General features: G+C 39.6%; 1 protein-coding gene across 2 annotated transcripts in view; it reads left to right on the top strand.

The window, feature by feature from the left end:
* Window positions 1-23,224, top strand: part of MCCC1 (methylcrotonyl-CoA carboxylase subunit 1) — an 83,784-nt gene that overhangs the window by 10,580 nt on the left and 49,980 nt on the right. For both annotated transcript variants that reach the window (XM_516898.7, XM_009446912.3), the window contains 4 exons: window positions 2,166-2,261; window positions 16,460-16,581; window positions 17,593-17,740; window positions 17,830-17,951. In XM_516898.7, the coding sequence (XP_516898.3) occupies window positions 2,166-2,261; window positions 16,460-16,581; window positions 17,593-17,740; window positions 17,830-17,951 (488 nt within the window). The remainder of the gene's footprint in view (window positions 1-2,165; window positions 2,262-16,459; window positions 16,582-17,592; window positions 17,741-17,829; window positions 17,952-23,224) is intronic.

Here is a 23,224-nt window from a genome sequence, read left to right as displayed (position 1 = left end):
AGCCTTGCCTGCATCCAGTTTTTTGCCGTTATAACCTAAGTGCGCATTAAGAGATACATGATTAAATGAACTATGATACCGCCATACTATGGAATAGTTTGCAAATGTTATACAAAATGAGGTATAGACATGTGTACTAGCAAGAAAAAGAGTTCCCAAGACATACCGTTAATGGAAAAAGCAGTTGCAGAAGATAATTATATGGTATGATCCTATTTATGTAAAAACAAGAACTAAAACTGCATGTGTTTATATAAACATATATGACTAGTTAGGAATATGGATATGGAACAATATGTCCCAGGTTTATTATAGTGGATGTTCTATCTGGAAGGAGACTGCAATGGGGGGAGTACCAAAGGGCTACTTTGCGTTTGTATTATAATTCACTGTCTTTAGAATGAGAATAGATTTGTGTTTTGTGGAGTTAAAAGTAAAAAACAGGCTGGGCACCATGGCTCACGCCTGTAATCCCAGCACTTTGAGAGGCCCAGGCAGGCAGATCACCTGAGGTCAGGAGTTTGAGATTAGCCTGGCCAACATGGTGAGGCCCTGTCTCTACTACAAATACAAAAATTAGCTGGGCGTGATTGTGTGCACCTGTAATCCCAGCTACTCGGGAGGCTGAGGCAGGAGAATCGCTTGAACCCGGGAGGCAGAGGTTGCAGTGAGCCGAGATCGCGCCACTACATTCCAGCCTGGGCGACAGAGCAAGACTTACCTCAAAAAAAAAAAAAACACACAACAACAACAACAACAACAACAAAACATTTAAAATGGTCTCTTTGTGTGCTCCCTTAGGAGAAAGCCCAAAGCTTTTTAACCTCTCACAGGCCCTTTGAAATCTGTGCCCAGCTTTCTGTCCAGCATCCTCTCTGGCCCCTGGACCCCTTGCTCGTTGTGTTCCAGCCACACAAGCCTTCTTCGGTCACTCAACTGGACCAGTTTTCCTCCCACCTTTATGTAGGTTGTTTTCTCTGCCTGAGAGCCTCACCCTCAGCTCCATTCCTGTTCTCAGCTCCACATTCTTGATCTGTTTGCCAGGCAAAGTCTTGATCATCCTTTTTTTTTTTTTTTTTTTTTGAGAAGGAGTCTCGCCCTGTCGCCCAGGCTGGAGTTCAGTGGCGCAATCTCGGCTCACTACAAGCTCCGCCTCCCTGGTTCACGCCATTCTCCTGCCTCAGCCTCCTGAGTAGCTGGGACTACGGGTGCCGACCACCACGCCCAGCTAATTTTTTTTTGTATTTTTAGTAGAAATGGGGTTTCACTGTGTTAGCCAGGACGGTCTCAATCTCCTGACCTCATGATCCGCCCGCCTTGGCCTTGCTGGGATTACAGGCGTGAGCCACCGTGCCTGGCCAGTCTTGATCATCCTTGAGGAGCCTCCCCTGACTTCCCTCCTAGGCATTTCCTGATCACCTTCAGACCAGATCAGGCCTTCCTCCTACAGCATTTATGCCCTTGGTTTTTCCTCCATGACGTTCATCACAGTTGTCATTAAGTGTGTGAATGTATTTTTAATGTCTGTCTCTCCCCCTAGACAGGGACACTTGTCTTGTTCACTATGGTACAGGCAGCTCCCACCTCAAAGTGTGGCACGTAGTAGGCCTTCAGTAAGTCTTGGAATGAATGAATGATGTGCTCTAAATGGTCTACTTCAAGGGATGCTATGATTTTGTGAAAGTTTTAAGGAATAATATAAAATAATTCACAAATGTATGAAAGCATTATCATACTCTGATAATTATATAAACTTTAATCAACTTTGTAAGCTTTTTTCTTTGTGTACGTCTGTCACATATTTTGTTTCTATTATCAAATATAAATTTTTGGCCTTGAATACATTTAAGGTTATTATTGTTTTAGTAATAATATCATGACTAATGTCTGTTGCTTTCTATCCTGAGACACTTTAGTTTCACACCAGTGTGTGGCTTATGCATGAAAACCAAGTTTTGTTACCCTCTTCATGCAAAAGATTCTAAGACTGGCTTATTTTTATAGTGTAGACATACATTGGTACTTCAGTTTTTCAATTCTTGCACTGTTCTTGAGGGAGTGGCATTTTTATTTACAATAATAAAATGACCCTGAAGCAGTTCTGTATAGTGTATGAGTATGTACTAGCCACAAAGTCTTTTAAGCATGTGATGTTTCTTAAACAGGCAGATGAAGCATATTCCATCGGCCCCGCTCCCTCCCAGCAGAGCTACCTATCTATGGAGAAAATCATTCAAGTGGCCAAGACCTCTGCTGCACAGGTGAGGGTTGTGAAGAGATTTGCAGTGCAAAAGGAATACGTTTTGTGCAACTGATGCAAAGTTACTTATAGAAATTTTCTATTTTTAGCCTTTCCCAAGATCTTTACATTTGATTATTGGATTATCATTGTAAACTAGGCATGTCCCATCTCATTTCTCAGCCAGTCTGCCTTTTTACTGGATCCTGTGTACTTTAGATCCTTTGGGAAATAGGTGGAAAGAGGGTCTAAATTACAAGTTAAAATTAGGAGAGAATTCAGCTTTCTATCCTCAAAACTACAAGCTCAAATCCTTTGGGAGAAATAGGTAGGTAGGGCTCTAAATTACAAGGTAAAATATAAGCAAGAAAGAAATATATTTCCACCCCAACTTCCCAGTCTCATTCTAGGGCCACGTAGGGAACTTAAGGAAGACAACTCAGGCAAATGGAATTGCCAAGACTCTGAGATGAAAACAAGCTTGGTGTTCAAGGGAGAAGAATGTTCAGTGTGGTTGGAGTGAAGGCAGTAAGGGGCTGTGTCATTCAGGTATAGTCAGTAAAACCAAAATTCCATTTGACGTTTCAGCAGAAGGAACTTAGTTTAGGAATTAGTTCCACCAGTGTTAGAGAGCTGAAGGCGGGGTGGGGATGTTGAAATTACCCTTTAATAATAACAGAAATTGACAACCACCCTTTGGGCTGAAGGAGAGACTGGGGGAGGGACTTTCTGCAGCTGTTCTCAGATCTGTGGAGGTGCCCTGCCTGGCTGCCGGGGGCTTAATGAGGCTGGTTCTTGGAGTTCCAAAAGAACCTGAAGACTGGAACCAATGGCCGCTTCCCATGAGGAGAAGGAAAGCTTCCTTGTTCAAGTTTCCCTACAGTGACCCCTACTGGTGAAATCTAACAGGAAGCCCACTGGCAAACAGGCAGAGCCCCTTCACAAGGCACCACATAGAAGGCTGGGTTTGCAGCTGGGAGAACCAGCTTACAGGAGGAAAGTGGTAGGAGACGATGGAGCAGAGAGAGGTAGGGGTAGCATCATTTAGAACATTCTTTTTTTTTTTTTTTTTTTTTTTAAAGACAGGGTCTTTGCTCTGTTGCCCAGGCTGCAGTGCAGTGGCACAATCATGGCTCGCTGCAGCTTCCAACACCCAGGCTCAAGTGATCCTCCCACTTCAGCCTCCCAGGTAGCTGGGACCACAGGCGCATGCCATCACACCTGGATAATTTTTTATTTTTTGTAGGGATGGGCTTTCTCCATGTTGCCCAGGCTGGTGTTGAACTCCTAGGCTCAAGCGATCTGCCTGCCTCAGTTCCCAAAGTGAGAACATTATAGGTCTTGATAAGGAGTTTGTATTTCATTCTGAGTAGCCATTGGGAGGTTTTTTAAAGCTGGGGAGTAAAGCCATCTGCTTTACTTTTTAATAAAATCGCTGTGGCTTCTGGGTGGGGAAATGGATGATTGAAGTGGGGGCAAAGATAGGGACAACAACATTGAAAGAAGGCAAAACAATTAAAAGTAAATTGCCGTAGTGTTGCCCATCACCCTCACCTGAATTCCTTCTCCTTAGAAATTCTTCGTTGTCTCCTCTAGCACATTGATCATTCTGCATTTGATTTCTTGTTCTAGTCATATTTATACTTAATTAGTGCTTTGTTTAACGAGTTTAATGTAGATGTTGGCTCCTCCATAATTCCTTTGTGCTTTCCTAAGGGAAGAACTCATATCTGACACCTTTTTATTTTTTTAAGCATACCTCCTAGCAACCCAGTGAGCTTGTACATAGTCCTCAATTTGTTTTTATTTTTGTTTTTTGAGACAGGGGTTCACTTATCATCCAGGCTGGAGTGCAGCAGTGAGGGTTCAAGCAATCCTCCCACCTCAGCCTCCCAAGTAGCTAGAGCTACAGGCTTGCATCACCATGCCCAGCTGATTTTTTAAATTTTTATAGAGATGGAGCCTCCCTGTGTTGCCCAGGCTGGTCTCAAACTCCTAGCCTCAAGTGATCCTCCCACCTCAGCCTCCCAAAGTGTTGGGATTAAAAGTGTAATCCACTGCGCCCAGCCAAGTCCTTAACTAAATTAGTGAATATGTATAGTTGTTTTGTATTGATGTGTCTCTTCTTTAGAATAGAGTTCTTAAACTGAATAGGTATTAATTTATACAAATGCATATTTAAAATATGCTTGTTTATGAAGCTTTTTTGGTTACAGCTTGAAGTAAAAGGTCCTTAGGAGGGTAAGGAGATGATAATAGTACGTGGAGATATACATATGTATCTCACATGTCCTTAGGAGTTCAGGCCCTTTAACATAAATATCAGTTTGTGTATTTATCATGTATTTAAGCATAAATGCCATGGTAGTATTACCTTCATCTTATGGGCATAACATCTAATGCACAGAAGGTTGCATGATGTTATTCCAAAGCATCTAAATCTTGCTACTCAAAGTGTGGTCCATGGACAGCAGGTTTGACATTATGAGCTCGTTAGAAATTCAGACTTTTAAGCTGGACACAGTGGCTCACATGTGTAATCCCAGCTACTCAGAAGGCTGAGGCAGGAGGATTGCTTGAACCCAGGCCAGCCTGTAGAAGATAGCAAGACCCCATCTCTGAATAAAAAACAATAACAGCCTTTAAGTCCTACCCTAAACCCACTGTAATTTGCATTTATGCAAAATTTGCACTTTTATCAAGATCCCCCAGTGATCTGAAATCAAAACTTGTCTAATCATTGAAAGAGAAAGGATTAAACAAGAGTATTCTGACTCCCAGCCCCATTCCCTATTCATTGGACCAGACTGAGCAGTAGAACTTTCTTGCCCTGCATTTTGGAAAAAGGGAAGGTGTTGTTTAATTAGAAATTTTTATTAATTAAAAATTACTTCTTGTAGGCCAATGAGCTTCCTTTTTGTTTTATTATTGCTTTCTTTTCTAAGCTGCCTCCTGAAGAGTTGAAAATCCACTTTCTTTTTAACGAAAAAGTTAAAAAGACCATTTTTTAGTTTAAATAAGAACCTTCTAGCAAATGTATGATATGCTAATTCCAGGGACTTTATCAAGCTTGTACCTATTTAGAATAGTATCATGTTAGTTGCTGTAACACAATGAGAAAGGAATAATACTTATTTTGAAGTATATTTCAAAGAATGTTTGAAAAGAATAAAATACTTTCAGACAGTATTTTTAAAAGAATAAAATATTTTCAAAAAATAATCATTTTGCCTGGATATTGAAGATTTGGGGTGGCTTGCAAAAATTAGTGGTGAAAATAAAGGATAAAAGAGCAAAAGCCAAGTAACATGAGTGAATGAACATTGGAATTAAATCAGAAAATTTAGCCTAAGTAAAGCTGTTTAGCTCTTTGGGGCAGACCTGATCAGAAAGGAAATTTGGTGGGTTATAATTTACAAAGTTCTCCTCTAATAAAAAGATACTTGCCGATTAGGAGAGCAAACCTTCCTTTAATGTTGACTTTAAAGAAGAAACTTATTGGCCATCTAGTAAAGGACATTGAATAACACTTGTATAGTGATTTGAACTTTTCTAAAAGTCTAGAATTGTTCTTAATGTGGCCATTTTGACATACTTTTATAGAAATTAAAGTAAAATTTACAAGTGAGCAAAATTTCTGGTGATGTCTGGTGATATGGCTATATTGAGAAACTCAAGAAGATGTAAATATTTTTTAGGCTAGCCTTTTTTTTTTAAGACGTTGTCTCACTCTGTCTCCCAGGCTGGAGTGCAGTGGTGTGATCATGGCTCACTGCAGCCTTGAACTCATGGACTCAAGTGATCCTGCCACCTCAGCCTCCCAAGTAGCTGTGATGGGACTGTAGGCACATGTCACTATGCCCAGCTAATTTTTTGTTTGTTTGTTTGTTTTTGAAACAAAGTCTCACTATGTTTCCCAGGCTGGTCTCAAACTCCTGGGCTCAAGTGATCCTTCTCTCTTGGCCAGCCTACGTGTTGGCGTTACCGATGTGAGCCACCGCCCTGGCCACACTCGTTCTCTCGATTGCCAGTTGTCTTCAGTCTTCTCTGGTTGGGAAAGAGGTTGTAGTTAACCCTGTCTGCAGATTAGAACCACCTGAGCTTTTAAAGAGACTGTTGTACTGCCTTGCGGAAGAGGCCTAACTGCAAGGGAGCGTAAAGCAGTCTCTGGAATGCTTGTGATGTTTTGATTCTTGAGCTGAGCACTGGCTGCACAGGTGTATTCAGTTTAAGTAAACAATGGACTTAAGAGCTGTACACTTAGGGCAAATGTGCTTTTCTATATGTGTATTATACTTTAGTCCCCTCAGTTATCTGAAGTTGCTCCTGAGCATGAATGTTTTATAAAAGTGCTCCATTTTTTTTTCATGTGCTACCAAGAGTTAGGAACTTTATTACAGGTACTTGAAAATCACTGACAAGTAACTTAAATGCATATAGCAAGTCATTTACTAAATACAGCTACTCTGTGGTTGACCAAAAGGAAACCCATATGTTTTAAGTATCACAGACGAAGGTAGGAAATTCTTGGTGTCCGGTCCCAGGGTCTGTCTAGCCCATGCTGATGTCTGAGGAGAGTGTGTGGATGAGCAGAAAGAACACTTGGGGGGCCGTAGGCAGGTGAATATGGTTTTCTTCAGCAGCAGCTCTTATTAGCAGCTTAGTTAGACTAGCTCTCTCATACTGTTCACCTTTATCTTAGCTGTCTGCTCTGGCTCTGTGGTTCCTGCCACTCCCATGCCCGCAGCTGCACAGCTGGCTCTCCCTTGCCTTCAGGGTCAGCAGCTTAACTCTTTCTCTCTCTGGGCATGAGCAAGCCAAGCTGTGTCCTGGCTCCCACCTGTCCGGCTGCAAGATGGACAACTTTGGCACTCTCTCTGGGTGCCAGCGCTCCCACCATGTCAAGCCATGTTGAGCCGAGTTGAGCCCCAAGAGCCCCTGAACAGCATTAGCAGGGCAATTATACCTTTTACAGACAATAGTGGCATATGAGCTTACACAAACAGGTTATATAACAAGTGCAGTATGTGCCTGTGCCCTAAATTTGCTGAGTCATGCAGGTCTGGATGTCCACCTCAGCCTATTCCTTGACCAAAGCACATCCATGTACCTTACACTTGGTAATAAGAATTTAAAGACCATGACTTGTCCGCTTCACCATGGAAAGGACACTTCTCATTTTTGCTTGAAGGCAGAGCCAGTTTTTTGTCAAACTCTGCTTGAGGGTAGAACCAACAACTTTGCTTGTGTGTGTCTTCTTGAACAAGTTACAGAGCAAAGTAAATACAAACTAAAAGGTTGGAAGAAATTATTTTGGCAGAGATTTAAGGAGGACAAGAGATACTAGTTTTCTGTGTTTACTAATAAAGGCATGTTAGTACCGTGCAATGAACAATCTCAACAGGTTTGCAATCCTATGACCCACCAGGGTGAAGTGGCAGCTCAATACATGCCTGAAGCAAGGGAATTAGCCCGCTGGTAATAGTAGTGGTGCTGTTGTTTTCCCTTTTAATCCATTCAAATGCTCAAGAACATCATGGTTTGGTTATATTAAATTGTTCTTCCTAAGAGAAATTAGTTAAACTTCTTAAGGCTGTTCCCAGAGTGTACGACTGAATTTTATTTTCACAAGGAGATGGCTCCTTTTGTTTTTAGTTATTGATATGGTTTCGCTGTGTCCATACCCACATCTTATCTTGAATTGCAACTCCTACAATTCCCACGTATTATGGGAGGAACCCAGTAGGAGGTGATTAAATTATGGGGATGGGTCTTTACTGCGCTGTTCTCATGATAGTGAATGAGTCTCATGAGGTCTGATGGTTTTAAGAAACAGGAGTTTCCCTGCTCAAGCTCTCTCTTTGCCTGCCGCCATCCATGTAAGTTGTGACTTGCTCCTCCTTGCCTTTCCACCATGATTGTGAGGCCTATCCAGCCACTAAACCTCTTTCTTTTGTAAATTGCCCAGTGTCAGGTATGTCTTTATCAGCAGCATGAAAACAGACTAATACAGAAAATTGGTTCCAGTAGAGTAGGGTGCTGTGAAAAGATACTTAAAAATGTGGAAGTGACTTTGGAACTCAGTAACAGGCAGAGGTTGGAACAGTTTGGAGGGCTCAGAAGAAGACAGGAAAATGTGGGAAAGTTTGGAACTTCCTAGAGACTTGCTGAATGGCTTTGCCCAAAATGCTGATAGTAATGTGGACAGTGAAGTCCAGGCTGAGGTGGTCTCAGATGGAGATGAGAAACTTGTTGGGAACTGGAGCAAAGGTGACTCTTGTTATGTTTTAGCAAAGACTGGCAGCATTTTATTCCTGCTGTAGAGATTTATGGACCTTCAAACTTGAGAGAGATGATTTAGGGTATCTGGCGGAAGAAATTTCTAAGCAGAAAAGCAATCAAGAGACGACTTGGGTGCTATTAAAGGGATTCAGTTTTATAAGGGAAGCAGAGCATAAAAGTTCAGAAAATGTGCAACCTGACAATGTGGTAGAAAAGAAAATCCCATTTTCTGAGGAGAAATTCAAGCTGGCTGCAGAAATTTACATAAGTAACAAGGAGCCAAACGTTAATCCCCAAGACAATGGGGAAAATGTCTCCAGGGCATGTCAGAGGTCTTCATGGCAGCCCCTCCCATCACAGGCCCGGAGGCCCAGGAGGGAAAAATGGTTTTGTGGGCCAGGCCAGACTGCTGTGTACAGTCTAGGGATTTGGTCCCCTCAGTCCCAGCTGCTCCAGCTGTGACTAAAAGGGGCCAAGGTACTACTTGGGCTGTTGCTTCAGAGGGTGGAAGCCCCAAGCCTTGGCAGCCTCCATGTGGTGTGAAGCCTCTGGGAGCACAAAAGTCAAAAACTGAGGTTTGGGGACCTCCGCCTAGATTTCAGAGGATGTATGGAAACGCCTGGATGCCAGGCAGAAGTTTGCTGCAGGGGTGGAACCCTCATGGAGAACCTCTGCTAGGGCAGTGCAGAAGGGAAATGTGGGGTCAGAGCCCCCACACAGAGTCCCTATTGGGGTACTGCCTAGTGGAGCTGTGAGAAGAGGTCCACTGTCTTCCAGACCCCAGAATGGTAGATCCACCGACAGTTTGCACCATGTACCTGGAAAAGCCACAGACACTCAACACCAGCCTGTGAAAGCTGCCAGGAGAGGGGCTATACCCTGCAAAGCCACAAGGTTGGAGCTGCCCAAGACCATGGGAACCCACCTCTTGCATCCATGTGATCCAGATGCGAGACATGGAGTCAAAGGAGATCATTTTGGAGCTTTAAGATTTGACTGCCCTGCTGGATTTCAGACTTGCATGGAGCCTTTTATTTTGGCCAATATCTCCCATTTGGAGGCTGTATTTAACCAATGCCTATACCCCCATCTTATCCAGGAAGTAACTAGCTTGCTTTTGATTTTACAGGCTTATAGGCGGAAGGGACTTGCCTTGTCTCAGATGAGACGTTGGACTGTGGACTTTTGAGTTAATGCTAAAATAAGTTAAGACTTTGAGGGACTGTTGGGAAGGCATGATTGGTTTCAAAATGTGAGGACATGAGATTTAGGAGGGACGAGGAGCGGAATGATATGGTTTGGTTTTGTGTCCCCACCCAAATCTCATCTTCAATTGTAACTCTCACAATTCTCATGTATCGTGGGAGGAACCCAGTGGGAGGTGATTGAATTATGGGGGCAGGTCTTTCCTGCGCTGTTCTCATGGTCATGAATGAGTCTCACGAGAGCTGATGATTTTAAAAATGAGTGTTTCCCTGCACAAGCTCTCTCTTTGCCTGCCACCATCCATGTAAGACATGAATTCCTCCTCCCTGCTTTCTGCCATGATTGCGAGGCCTCCCCAGCCATGTGGAACTGTGAGTCCAATAAACTTCTTTCTTTTGTAAATTGCCCAGTCTGGGATATGTCTTTATCAGCAGTGTGAAAACAGACTAATACAGTTATGAAAGAAGAGCATTTGTCTAGTACACCAAAAAGTTCCATCAAATTCAGAATCTGTTAAAAAGAAAGGAGACTAGTAACAAACACTCTGGAAATGAAATTAAGGAAACAGTTACATTCACAATAGCAATCAAATACTTAGGAATAAAGTTAGCAAAAGCAGTTCAAGACATATTTACTGAAAACTATAAAACATTGCTGAGCGATACTAAAGAAGTTCTAAATAAACAGATATTTCATCAGAACACTCAATATTATTAAGGTGGCATTATATATTTAATGCAGTCTTTATAAAAATCCCAGCAGGCTTTAAAAAAAATAGAAATTGATAAGCTAATCCTAAAATAGCCAAAAAGCCTAATATATACCTAAAACAATTTTTGAAAAGCTTATGTAACTATTTTGTAGGATTTAGACTCTGTTTCAAAACTCATTATGCCAGGTGCAGTGGCTCACACCTGTAATCCCCAGCATTTTGGGAGACCAAGGTGGGCAGATCACTTGAGGTCAGGAGTTCAAGACCAGCCTGGCCAACATGGTGAAACCCTGTCTCTACTAAAAATACAAAAATTAGCCAGGCATGGTGACAGGTGCCTGTAATCCCAGCTGCTCAGGAGGCTGAGGCAGGAGAATCGCTGGAACCCAGGAGGTGGAGGTTGCAGTGAGCCAAGATCATGCCATTGCACTCCAGCCTGGGAGACACTGCGAGGCTGTGTCTCAAAATATATATATAAAGCTACAATAACCAAAACAGCGTGGTATTGGTATAAGGATAAAAACATAGGTCAGTAGAACAGGATAGAAAATCCAAAAATAAACTCACATATGTAGTCAATTGATTTTTGAATAAAGGTGCTAAAGTAATTCAATAGAGGAAAGGAGAGTTTTTTCAACAAATAGTGCTGGAGTAATTTGACATCTCTTTGTAAAAAGATGAACCTGAAGTCTAGATCCTAGACTCTTGCCTCACACCTTAAACAAAAAAAATTAACTTACAATATATCACAGACCTAAATGTAAGAGCTAAAACTATAAAACTTCTAGAAGAAAACATAGGAGAAAATCTTCGAGACCTTGGATTAGGCAAAGATTTCTTAGACATAATACTATAAGAAAGGTTCATGAAAAAAAATGATAAAATTGACTTCAAAGCTTGAAACTGTTGCTAGGAAACCCAATTTTTTAAAAAAATGAGCAAAATATTTGAATAGATCCTTCACCAAAGAAGTTATACAAATGACCAGAAAGCCCATTAAAAGATGTTCAACATATTAGCTGTTAGGGAAATACAAATCAAAACCTTGGTGAGATACCACTTCATACTCACTAGGATGCTATAATCAAAAAGAGATGATAACAAGTATTGGTGAGGACTTAGAGAAATTGGAACCCTTCTATGTTACTGATGGGAATGTAAACTGGAGCAGCCACTTTGGAAAACAGTTTTGCAGTTTCTCAAAACGTTAAACATAGAGTTACTTTATGAACTAGTAACTCTACTTCTTCAGTATATACCCAAAAGAAATGAAAACACATCCGCACAGAAATTTATACCTGAATGTTCATAGCAGCATTATTTATAGTAGCCAAAAAAGTAGGAACAATGCAAATGTCTATCAACTGATGAGTGGATAGATAAAATGCAGTATAGCCATACAATGGAGTATTATTTTGCCATCAAAAAGGAATGAAGTACTGATTTGTGTTAAACAAAAAATGGATGAACCTTGAAAATATTACGTTCAGTGACAGAGCCAGTCACAAAAGACTGCATGTATTATATGATTCCATTTATATGAAATGTTCATATAGGTAAATCTATAGAGACAGTAGATTCACAGTTGCCTAGGGCTGGGGGTTTATGGGGAGTGAGGAATGGCTAAGAGGCACAGGATTTCTTTTTGCAGTGTTAAAAACTTACATTATTAGATCTTAGTATTTTAGATTATAGTGATAATTGTGCGACTTTGAGTATACTGAAAATCATTGGGTTGGCCGAGTTTATGGTATATGAATTATATCTCAACAACTATGTTTAAAAAGTGCAGTAACACTATGCACCCACTAGATTGGCCAAAATCAGAAAGACTGATAGTACAACATGTGGGCAGGGATATGGATACACACTTTAAAGCATCATAAATTGCTGGTAGAAATGCAAAATAAAATCATCACTTTAGAAAAGTTAAATGTATTCTTACCATATTAGGACCAAACAATTGCACTCCTGGGTATTTACCCAAGAGAAATGAAAAATATGTTCACACAGACTTGTCTGTGAATGTTTATAACACCGTTATTCATAATAACCACAAACTGGAAAATAATTCAAATGAATGGGTAAACAAAATGTGGTATATCCATGTAACAGAATCCATATTATAAAAAGAAATGAGCTACTGACACACTCCACAACATGAATAAACCTTGAAAAATTATGTGAAGTTAAAGAAGCCAGACACATAATACTATGTACTGTATGATTCTGTTTATATGAATTTTTTTAAAGGCAAAACTATAGAGACAACAAGTCAGTTGTTGCTTGGGTATTGGGAACAGATTGCATGTGGGCACATGGGAACTTTTTCAAGTGATGCAGGTGTTCTCAAACTGGATTGTAGTGATCCAATTGTAGTTGCACAATTGTATAGATTTACTAAATTCACCAAACTATAAATGAATGAATATTATGTATTATAAATCATATCTCAAAAGAAAACCCAAACCAGGGAGGACTAGGACATAGACCTGTTTCATTTGCCTAGTATAGATGTTTGACCATTTTATATAAAATACTCAAATTGTGGGAGAAAATATTTGCAAAGTTTGCATCTGACAAAAGTCTAATATCTAGCATCTATAAGGAACTTAAACAGATGTGCAAGAGAAAAACAACCCCATTAAAAAGTGGGCAAAGGACAGCCGGGCACAGTGGCTCACGTCTGTAATTCCAACACTTTGGGAGGCCGAGGCGGGCAGATCACACGGTCAGGAGATGAGACCATCCTGGCTAACATGGTAAAACCCTGTCTCTACTAAAAATACAAAAAGATTAGCAGGGCGTGGTGGCAGGCACCTGTAGTCCCAGCTACTTGGGAGGCTGAGGCAGGAGAATGGCGTGAACCTGGGAAGCAGAGGTTGCAATGAGATGAGATCATGCCACTGCACTCTAGCCTGGGTGACAGAGCGAGACTCCGTCTCAAAAAAAAAAAAGTGGGCAAAGGACATGAACAGGCACTTCTCAAAAGAAGACATACATGTGACCAACAAACATGAAAAAAAGCTCAGTATCACTGATCATTAGAGAAACGCAAATCAAAACCACAATGAGACACCATCTCACACCAGTCAGAATGGCTATTACTAAGAAGTCAAAAAAATAACAGATGTCAGGAGGTTGTGGAGAAAAGGGAACGCTTATACACTGTTGGTAGGAGTGTAAATTAGTTCAACCATTGTGGAAAGCAGCAGGGTGATTCCTCAAAGAGCTAAAAGCAAAACTGCCATTCAACCCAGCAATCCCATTACTGGTTGATACCCAGAGGAATATAAATTATTCTACCATAAAGACACATGTGCATGTATGTTCATTGCATCATTCACAATAGCAAAGTCATTGAATCAGCCTAAATGCCCATCAGTGACAGATTGGATGAAGAAAAGGTGGTACATATACACCACGGAATACTATGCAGCCATAATAAAGCATAAGATCACATCTTTTGTGGGAACATGGATGGAGCTGGAAGCTATTATTATTATCCTTAGCAAACTCCCACAGGAACAGAAAACCAAAACTGCATGTTCTCACTTAGAAGTGGGAGCTGAATGATAAGAACTTAAGAACACAAAGAAGGAAACAAAAGACACTGGGGTCTACCTGAGTGGGGAAGGTGGGAGGGAGAGGAGCAGAAAAGATAACTATTGAATACTGGGCTTAATACCTGGGTGACGAACTCTGTACAATAAACCCCTGTGACATGTATTCACCCGTGTAATCTTCACATGCACCCCAAACCTAAAATAAAAGTTAATAAAATAAAATTGAACTTTGGTTTAAAAGATATAAAACTCTAAACTGGCTGCAACATATGAGTATCCAGCATTTTATCTGTATCTGGCATTGCATTGTTTCCTGTCACTAGGATGTGGGTTTTTCTATTCGTATGAGTTTCCCAGATATGTGAAGCTTACCCCTTTAATTTTGAAATGTTCTTTGAGTGTAACTATTTTGAAACAGGATTGGCTGAGCCTTTGTGTTTTTACATTGTTTTGGTCATAATTATAATACTCGCTCACATTTTAGAAGAACAAATCCCCTCAGGGCTACTGATGTTGGAGAGGGTGTGGCTTCATCACTCATTAAATCATCCAAGTCCTCTCTGCCTTTTGCCTCCTTCTGTTTCTTCCCTTTTTGCTGTCAGCGTGTTTACTTTTAGAAATCTTGCTGTCCTTCAGTTACTGAATTTCCTCTTCTGTGGGCTAAAATCCCAGTAAGTATGTTTGTTAAAATTCTGAGTACACTGGAAGTAACTAGGCTGAAGTCTGAGGGATGCCCTTTTCACTGAAAGTACACGTACAGTTGTCCCCTTTATCCACGGTTTTGCTTTGAGTGGTTTCAGTTACCTGCAGTCTACTATGGTGTGAAAATATTAAATGGAAAATTCCAGAAATCAACAATTGATAAGTTTCAAATTGCACGCCATTCTGAGTCACACAGTGAGATCTTGCACAGTCTGCTTTGTCCCTCCCAGGATGTGAATTGTCCCTTTGTCCAGTGTCTCCACGCTGTCTCCACTCCCCATCTGTTAGTCACTCAGGAGCCATCTAGGTTATCAAATCGACTGTCATGGTACCACCATGCTTGTGTTCAAATCACCCTTATTTTATTTAAATCACGGCCCCAAAATGCAAGAGCAATGATGGTGACAATTCACTTATGCTAAAGAGAAGCCATGAAATGCTTCTTTTAAGTGAAAAGGTGAACATTCTCAAGGAAAGAAAAAAATATGTATGTTGAGGTTTCTTGGTTCTTGGTAAGGACCAAGTTTCTATCTGTGAAATTGTGAAGACGGAAAAACAAATTCATGTCATTTTCCTGTTGCACCTCAAACTGCAAAACTTATGGCCACAGGGCATGGCAAGTACTTAGTTAAGATGGGAAAGGCATTACATTTGTGATTGGAAGACATGAACAGAAGCGTGGTCAAATTGGTATCAGTCCAGTTCTGTAGTATTCATAGTTTCAGGCATCCACTAGGGATCTTGGATAAGGGGGCACTCCTGTAGACTTTAATACATGACTTTCATTTGCTTCTTAGCTTTTTTTCTGGAAAGATGACATTGATGACCTGAAGATAAGTGAGGTATTTATTGAGCTAGTGTTCTGTTTGGGGCTTTTGGATGCCATGATTTCAATTCTAGGCCAGTTTTACACAGAGACAGAATAGACAAATTCCCCTTACCACTCTGAAGCCCTTTACTTCTTGACATTCTACCCTAATTGCAATATTATTTTAAATTTAAGTATATAGGAACTTCTATACCATATGATCCAGCAATTCCACTTTTGGTATACAGCTAGAAGAATTTAAAGCAGGGACTCAAAACAGATACTTGTATACCAATACTTGTTGTTCACAGCAGCAGTATTCACAATGTGTAGAAATAACACAATGTCCATCAAGAGATTAATGGATAAACAAAATGTGTACAAACTGGATATTATTCAACCTTAAAAACAAATGGAATTTTGATACATGTTACATGAATGAACCTTGAAAACATTATGCTAGGTGAAATAAGCCAAACTCAGACAAATTATTATATGCTTCCACTTACATGAGGTACTTTGGCTAGAGAAATTCATAAACAGAAAGTAAAATGCTGGTTACTAGGGACTAAGGAAAGGGAGGGAATGGAGAATTATGTTTGGAGATTAAAACATCCTGAGGATGGATGGTGATGACAGTTGCCCAACATTGTGAGTGTACTTAATGCCACTGAATTACATACTTGAAAGTAACTAAAATGGTCAGTGTTTTGCTATGTATATATTATCACAATAAAAAGAAATATAGATTCATCTGGTTTAGGTAAGGCTTCAGAGCTTTCATATGAATATTTCAGATATTTCTTTGGAAACAGATTTTAATAGAGACCATACTATTACCAGTGTAGGGAGAGGCCTCCCAGAGGAAGACAGCTTCACCTGCATTAAGGTGTTGCCAGTTGAGCACTGATGAGTAAATTTTTTATTTTATTTCTCATTTCTAGGCTATCCATCCAGGATGCGGTTTTCTTTCAGAAAACATGGAATTTGCTGAACTTTGTAAGCAAGAAGGAATGATTTTTATAGGCCCTCCTCCATCTGCAATTAGAGACATGGGTATAAAGAGGTATGAGTTTATATCTTTTAAATTATAACTGTATGAAGGTCAGTTGAAATAGTTTGGGCCAGGCATGTGGCTATGCCTGTAACACCAGTGTTTTGGGAGACTGAGGCAGGAGGATAGCTTGAGGCCAGGAATTCAAGACCAGCCTGGGCAACTTAGTGAGACCTTGTCTCTCAAAAATTTTTTTTTTAAATCAGCCAGGCCTGGGCACAGTAGCTCACACCTGTAATCCCAGCACTTTGGGAGGCCAAGGTGGGAGGATCACTTGAGCCCAGAAGTTTAAGACCAGCCTGGGCAACACAGGGAGACCCTGTCTCTACAAAATTTTTTTAAAATTCCAGGCATGGTGGCACGTGCCTGTGGGTCCAGCATCTTGGGAGGCTGAGGTGGGAGGATTGCTTGAGCCCAGGAGATCAAGGCTGCAGTGAGCTGTGATCACACCATCATACTTCAGTCTGGGTGACAGAGTAAGACCCCATCTCAAAAAAAAAAAAAAATTCAGCTGGGTATGATGACACACACCTGTAGTCCCAGCTGCTTAGGAGGCTGAGGCAGAAGGATCACTTGAGCTCAGAAGTTTAAGGCTGTAGTGAGGTATAATTGCACCACTGCACTCTGGCATGGGCAACATTGTGAGACCCTGTCTCTTTAAAAAAAAAAAAAAAGAAATAGTTTGTTTTACCTATAATATTTTAATTCTACCCTTCTGTTGTCATAGGCATAAGTTATTTATCTGCGACATAGAGAAATTCTATTGAGTTACAGAAAATACTTAATGTTTCTAATCAATATATTAGTATTTGGGGATTAAAAAATAGGGTGAGATGAGCTACCACATGAAATGAGGGAAACTAACTAGTAGACATATTAAATTTGTATTATTTTGTCTTCTCAGACTCGATGTTTTCTTTAAAGTGTTCCATTGTAATTTATAGACTGGGCTATATTTATGTTTGTCTTGAATGAAATAATTTGTAGAATTTGGGGCATGTTGTTTTCTTTCCCACTCTAAAGCACATCCAAATCCATAATGGCTGCTGCTGGAGTACCTGTTGTGGAGGGTTATCATGGTGAGGACCAATCAGACCAGTGCCTGAAGGAACACGCCAGGAGAATTGGCTATCCTGTCATGATTAAAGCCGTCCGGGGTGGAGGAGGAAAAGTAAGATTGTGCATGCTTGTGTTTGCCAATTCAGGCTTGTCTTCTTTGTTTTATTTATGTTGTAGTCATAATCATCTTTTCTCTGTTAGGGAATGAGGATTGTTAGATCAGAACAAGAATTTCAAGAACAGTTAGAGTCAGCACGGAGAGAAGCTAAGAAGTCTTTCAATGATGATGCTATGCTGATCGAGAAGTTTGTAGACACACCGAGGTGGGTTGACCTTATTTTTCTGACTCAGAGTTTAAAAATTAAATTATAAAAATAATGCATGCACATTCTATAAAATATAAAACTGTAGTAGTATATAAGTATATTATTACAAGTTTCCCAGTTCTGTCCTGTGATGTAACCACTGATTGTAGGATGGTATGCATTCTTCCAGCCATTTTCTATGTGAATAGAAACCTATATACATATACATACAGCAAACAAAATACATACCTAAGAACAGTGAATAGAATTTTTTTTTTTTTGGATGGAGTCTCTCATTCAGTTGCCCAGGCTGGAGTGCAGTGGCACGATCTCGGCTCATTGCAACCTCTGCCTCCCGAGTTCAAGCGATTGTCCTGCCTCAGCCTCCTAAGTAGCTGGAATTACAGGTATGCCCCACCATGCCTGGCTAATTTTTGTGTTTTTAGTAGAGATGGGGTTTTCCCATGTTGGTCAGGCAGGTCTCAAACTCCTGACCTCGTGATCCACCTGCCTCAGCCTCCCAAAGTGCTGGGATTACAGGTGTGAGCCACTGTGCCCGGCCAGTTAATAGAATCTTATACACTAATATTATATCACATATTTCCATGTCAGTAATTGTAGATCAGCCTCATTCTTTTTGTTGGTGACCTAGCGGTTCTATGATCTTGATATACCATTAATTCATTCAGTATGTTTCTTGTTGATGAAATTTAGGGTTTTTTTTTTCAATATTAGCAAATTATTGTAATAAATTCAGCTGTATTTATAGAACTCTGTCAGTTGAGATGCTCAGGAAATGGAAGTAATTTTCTAAATTGAATTACAAGTGATATGCTGTTAATAAGAGCTAACACTTACATTGCACTTACCATGTGCCAGATTTTAAATATTTTACACATGCTAAATAATCTTGCTGTCCTTCTAATTCTAATATAATTCTTACAACAACCTCATTAGGTAAGTACTGTTTTCATTTTACAGGTGAGGACACTAAGCAACAGAATGGTTGTGTTGTGTTACTTTTCTGAGGTCACTCAGCTGTTAAGTAGTAAAGCTGAGATTTGAACCCAGGCACTTTGACTCCAGAGTTCATATCTAAGCCACTTCACTAAGCTACTTCTCTGGGTACCACTATAGCAAATGCAGTGTGAATCCCTATTTTTTTTTTCTGGAATTTTATTTTCATGTTTGTTGTTTAAGATGCTGATTATAAAGTTTCTCATTTCATAGATTTTTATGACAATTGTTAAATTATATATATATATGTGTGTGACCTGTAAGTCAAGTGAAAAGAATAATTTATTTGGGAACCATGACTGGAAAGAGATTTACCTTGAAGGTAACAGACTTGAAACTTCAGGCCCTTCTTTGACATTAATCTCTTCCAAGACCCTGACCTAATTTTGTATTTGCAGTTTTGTATTCTTCTCCTTAAAGAAGACCCCCAAATTGTTTTTTGTTTCAGGCCCTATAAAACAACTGTCCTGAGCATGGCATAGTAAATGAAATTCAATTAAGGCAAAAAAAAAAGGGGGGGGGGCATTTCTAAGGTACATTGAAGGCTTCCTTTCAAGAAAGAATAGGCTAGCCATCCAAATCAGCATGCTCTTAAGTTAGAATTGTGGAGACATCAATAGCTTATTTCAGTAACTTATTTCAGAGACATCAATAGCTTATTTGAGTTATTATGTAACTCCATGCCTGCAACATTTTTTGAATATGTAAGTTCTTTACTTATGAAATGTTAGCCATACGTTGCGTCACATTATAATTTATTCCCCCAATAGCTGGAAAGCCCCTGGGAATCAAAGACCTGGTAGTATATACATTTTTATTTTTTGTATATATTGCCTGGCATACTACTTTCCTTGTAATAGGCATCAGTAATATTTTTTGAACTATAGAAGTAATATGAATACATTACAAATTTTTGGAAAATGCAGAAGATGGAAAACAACCCATAATTGTATTCTCCTAATTATTATTAATATTTCTATATACAGTCATGTGTTGCTTAATGACAGAGATACATTCTGAGAAATGCATTGTTAGGCAATTTCATTGTTGTGCACACATCATAGAGTGTCCTTACACAAACTGAGATAGTATAGTCAACTACACACCTAAGCTATGGTATAGCCTATTGCTCCTGAGCTACAAACCTGTACAACACGTTACTGTATTGAATACTGTAGGCATTTGTAACACAGTGGTATTTGTGTATCTAAACATCTCAAAACACAGGAAAGGTAATGTATTGTGCTATTATGTCACTAAATGATAGGAATTTTTCAGCTCTATCATAATCTTATGAAATCACCATCCTATATGCAGTCTGGCATTGATGGAATGTCATTGTGTGGCACATTGTGTGACTCTATTTCTATTCTGTATTTCTAGTAATAACTTCTTTTTAATTGAAAGCAAGTTTATTAAGAAAGTAAAGGAATAAAGAATGGCTACTCCATAGACAGAGCAGCCCCAAGGGCTGCTGGTTGCCATTTTTATGGTTATTTCTTGATGATATGCTAAGCAAGGGGTGGAGTATTCTTGCCTCCCCTTTTTAGACCATATAGGGTAACTTCCTGACGTTGCCATGGCATTTGCAAACTGTCATGGTGCTGGTGGGAGTGTAGCAGTGAAGACGACCAGAGGTCACTGTTGTTACCATCTTGGTTTTAGTGGGATTTAGCCAACGTCTTTACTGCAACCTGTTTTATCTGCAAGGTCCGTATGACCTGTATCTTTTGCTGACCTTCTATCTCTTCTTGTGATTAAAAATGCCTTAACTTGCTACTGGGAATGCAGCCCAGCAGGTCTTAGCCTTATTTTACCCAGCTCCTATTCAAGATGGGAGTTGCTCTGGTTCAAATGCCTCTGACATTTCCCTTTTCCCTTTTGTAAGAGCACGCTTAATCCTAAGGGTTGCAGAGGGACAAAGATCCATCTTCTGTAACTTCTTCAGGCTGAATGGGGTGATGATATTCCTGCCTAACTATTAGGATCTCTTGTGTTCAGTATAGAGAGAGGAGCTTAGTTAGAAAGCATCGGTATGTTGAGGGCCACTTATAACTCATGAGTTCCGACAAAAGGTGATATCTGGAAGATTAATATGTATTTTTAAAAAAAAATTTGGTAAGCTTATCCTGCATTTCTACACAAAGAGTATAACAGTAATATATTCCACAACAGTAGAGCAAAGTAAGCAAGATTATCCCAAGTTAACTAAGTTAGAAGGCTTTCCACTAACTGGGCAACTGTTGGAACCAAGCCGATATGAGGTTGCTAGGTGATTCCAATACATGCCCAGGATTAGAATATTGATTCAGATATTTGCATTACCAGTCCCTCCTGTTTCTTCTGAGCAGCATCCAGGGATCACTGGTTGGTCCACAGGAATAAGCAGGGTTAGTCTAAATTGTAGGAAATCTCAAAAACAACTGATGAGACCAAAATTTAATAACAAATGTGCCATAGTTCTTGAAACATAATTTTTCTCTCTCCGGTTTCCCATTTTTACTAAAGACAAATCATGGTAAGACTGATTTGCTTTATTATACATGGCCTGATTATTTGTACAAAGTGCAGCAAGAATAATTATTTGCCATACAGGCTTTTAAAATTGGTTTTGATATAACTCTTCCATAAGGAATGTCAGAGAAGACCTTTTTTGTATTTAAGCCAAGCCCAGCCATGGGTTTATACCCTCAAATACCTATGAGTTGGGTAAATTTTTCTCCTCTTGAGGTCTCACGATAACTTGGGGCTCCTGAGTCTTTCAGAAAGTGACATTCTTTACTTACTACAGGTTAGGAACCCTATATAGAGACTGTGTAGACAAGGAACGAGGCCAGTTTTCCCCAGGGGCTTTTATTGGCTTTACAAGTCAAGTTTGATTCCTTAAAGGAAAGCATGCCATTCCAGTCAAAGCCTTGGTAAAATAACCAGTTTCTCCAGTTGTGTCCCATTGCAAAAGAAAGCAGATTTTTATTGCATTTATGCAAATAACTATATTGCCGTAAGTTAAGATAGTCACAAATAATTTCCAAATTCTGGAGAAATCAGATAGAGAGAAACAAATATGCTCCAAATTTTGTTTATGAGTGTGCACATTACTTAATTGTTTAAAAAGCTGTCAATAGCTTAAAAGAAAAGTTTCCTTGACTCTGAAGAACAAAACAGAGGATCAGCAATGTTTTAAGCAAAAAGTCAAAAAAGATTACTTCAGACTTCTATTAGTTTAGTCTGTACAGTTAACTCCTGTTTTGCTTGATATACATGAACATTTCAACTTTCCATGAGAGTCCTGAAAGTTTCTTTTTCCCTTTTCTAATGTCACAATCTCCAAAGTTAAATGAAACCTGCATTCAAGAACACCTATTAGAGTTGTATAGTTGATTATAAATCACCTTTTGGGGCTTGGTGGCTCATGCCTGTAATCCCAGCACTTTGGGAGACTGATGCAAGTGGATCACTTGACCTGGAGTTTGAGACCAGCCTGACCAACATGGTGAAACCCTGTCTGTAATAAAAATACAAAAATTAGCCAGGCGTGGTGGCATGCACCTGTAATCCCAGCTACTTGGGAGGCTGAGGCACAAGAATCACTTGAACCTGGGAGGCGGAGGTTGCAGTGAACTGAGATTGCACCACTGCACTCCAGCTTGGGTGACAGAGTGAGACTCAGTCTCAAAATAATAATAATAATAATAATAAATCTCCTTTTGAAGAGGATCAAAACAAGACAATTGTCTGTGGATGGCAAAAAGTTTTAGGGCAGCCACAGTTAAAAACACAATTGACAAAGAAATTTGGTTACCTCTGTTGCATACAATGGTTTTATGTAACAGTTATAATTATACTGATAATGTACACTAAGTCATATCAGAATTATAGGAGTTTCCCATTATTTTGGAACACATACTAACAACATATTTATATAAATATAGCCCAAAGAAAGCTAAACACTATTTCACATTTGACACTGCTTCCTGTATGACTCTTATGCCAAATAAGCCAAATTTCACCTTTACATAACGGTACTATTAATGTTAAACCCAATTTTCAATAAAACCTTATAGACATATCTACCCAATTTTAATGTTTGACCATAAGGTGAGGTTCTCATAAACCTTTTATAACCCTTTACAAATTTTTGTTAAAGAGCAGATCAGTGCCTTAAGAAGAACCTGTTGTGCTTTTATTCCAATGTTCAATTTACAGAAAAACTGAATACCCCTTTAACTTTAGACAATATGTTCACACACAGAATTTCTTTTACAAGATTAATT

Source organism: Pan troglodytes, chromosome 2, assembly GCF_028858775.2.
Source record: "Pan troglodytes isolate AG18354 chromosome 2, NHGRI_mPanTro3-v2.0_pri, whole genome shotgun sequence".
NCBI lineage: Eukaryota > Metazoa > Chordata > Mammalia > Primates > Hominidae > Pan > Pan troglodytes.
This window is presented reverse-complemented; position numbering and strand designations above follow the sequence as displayed.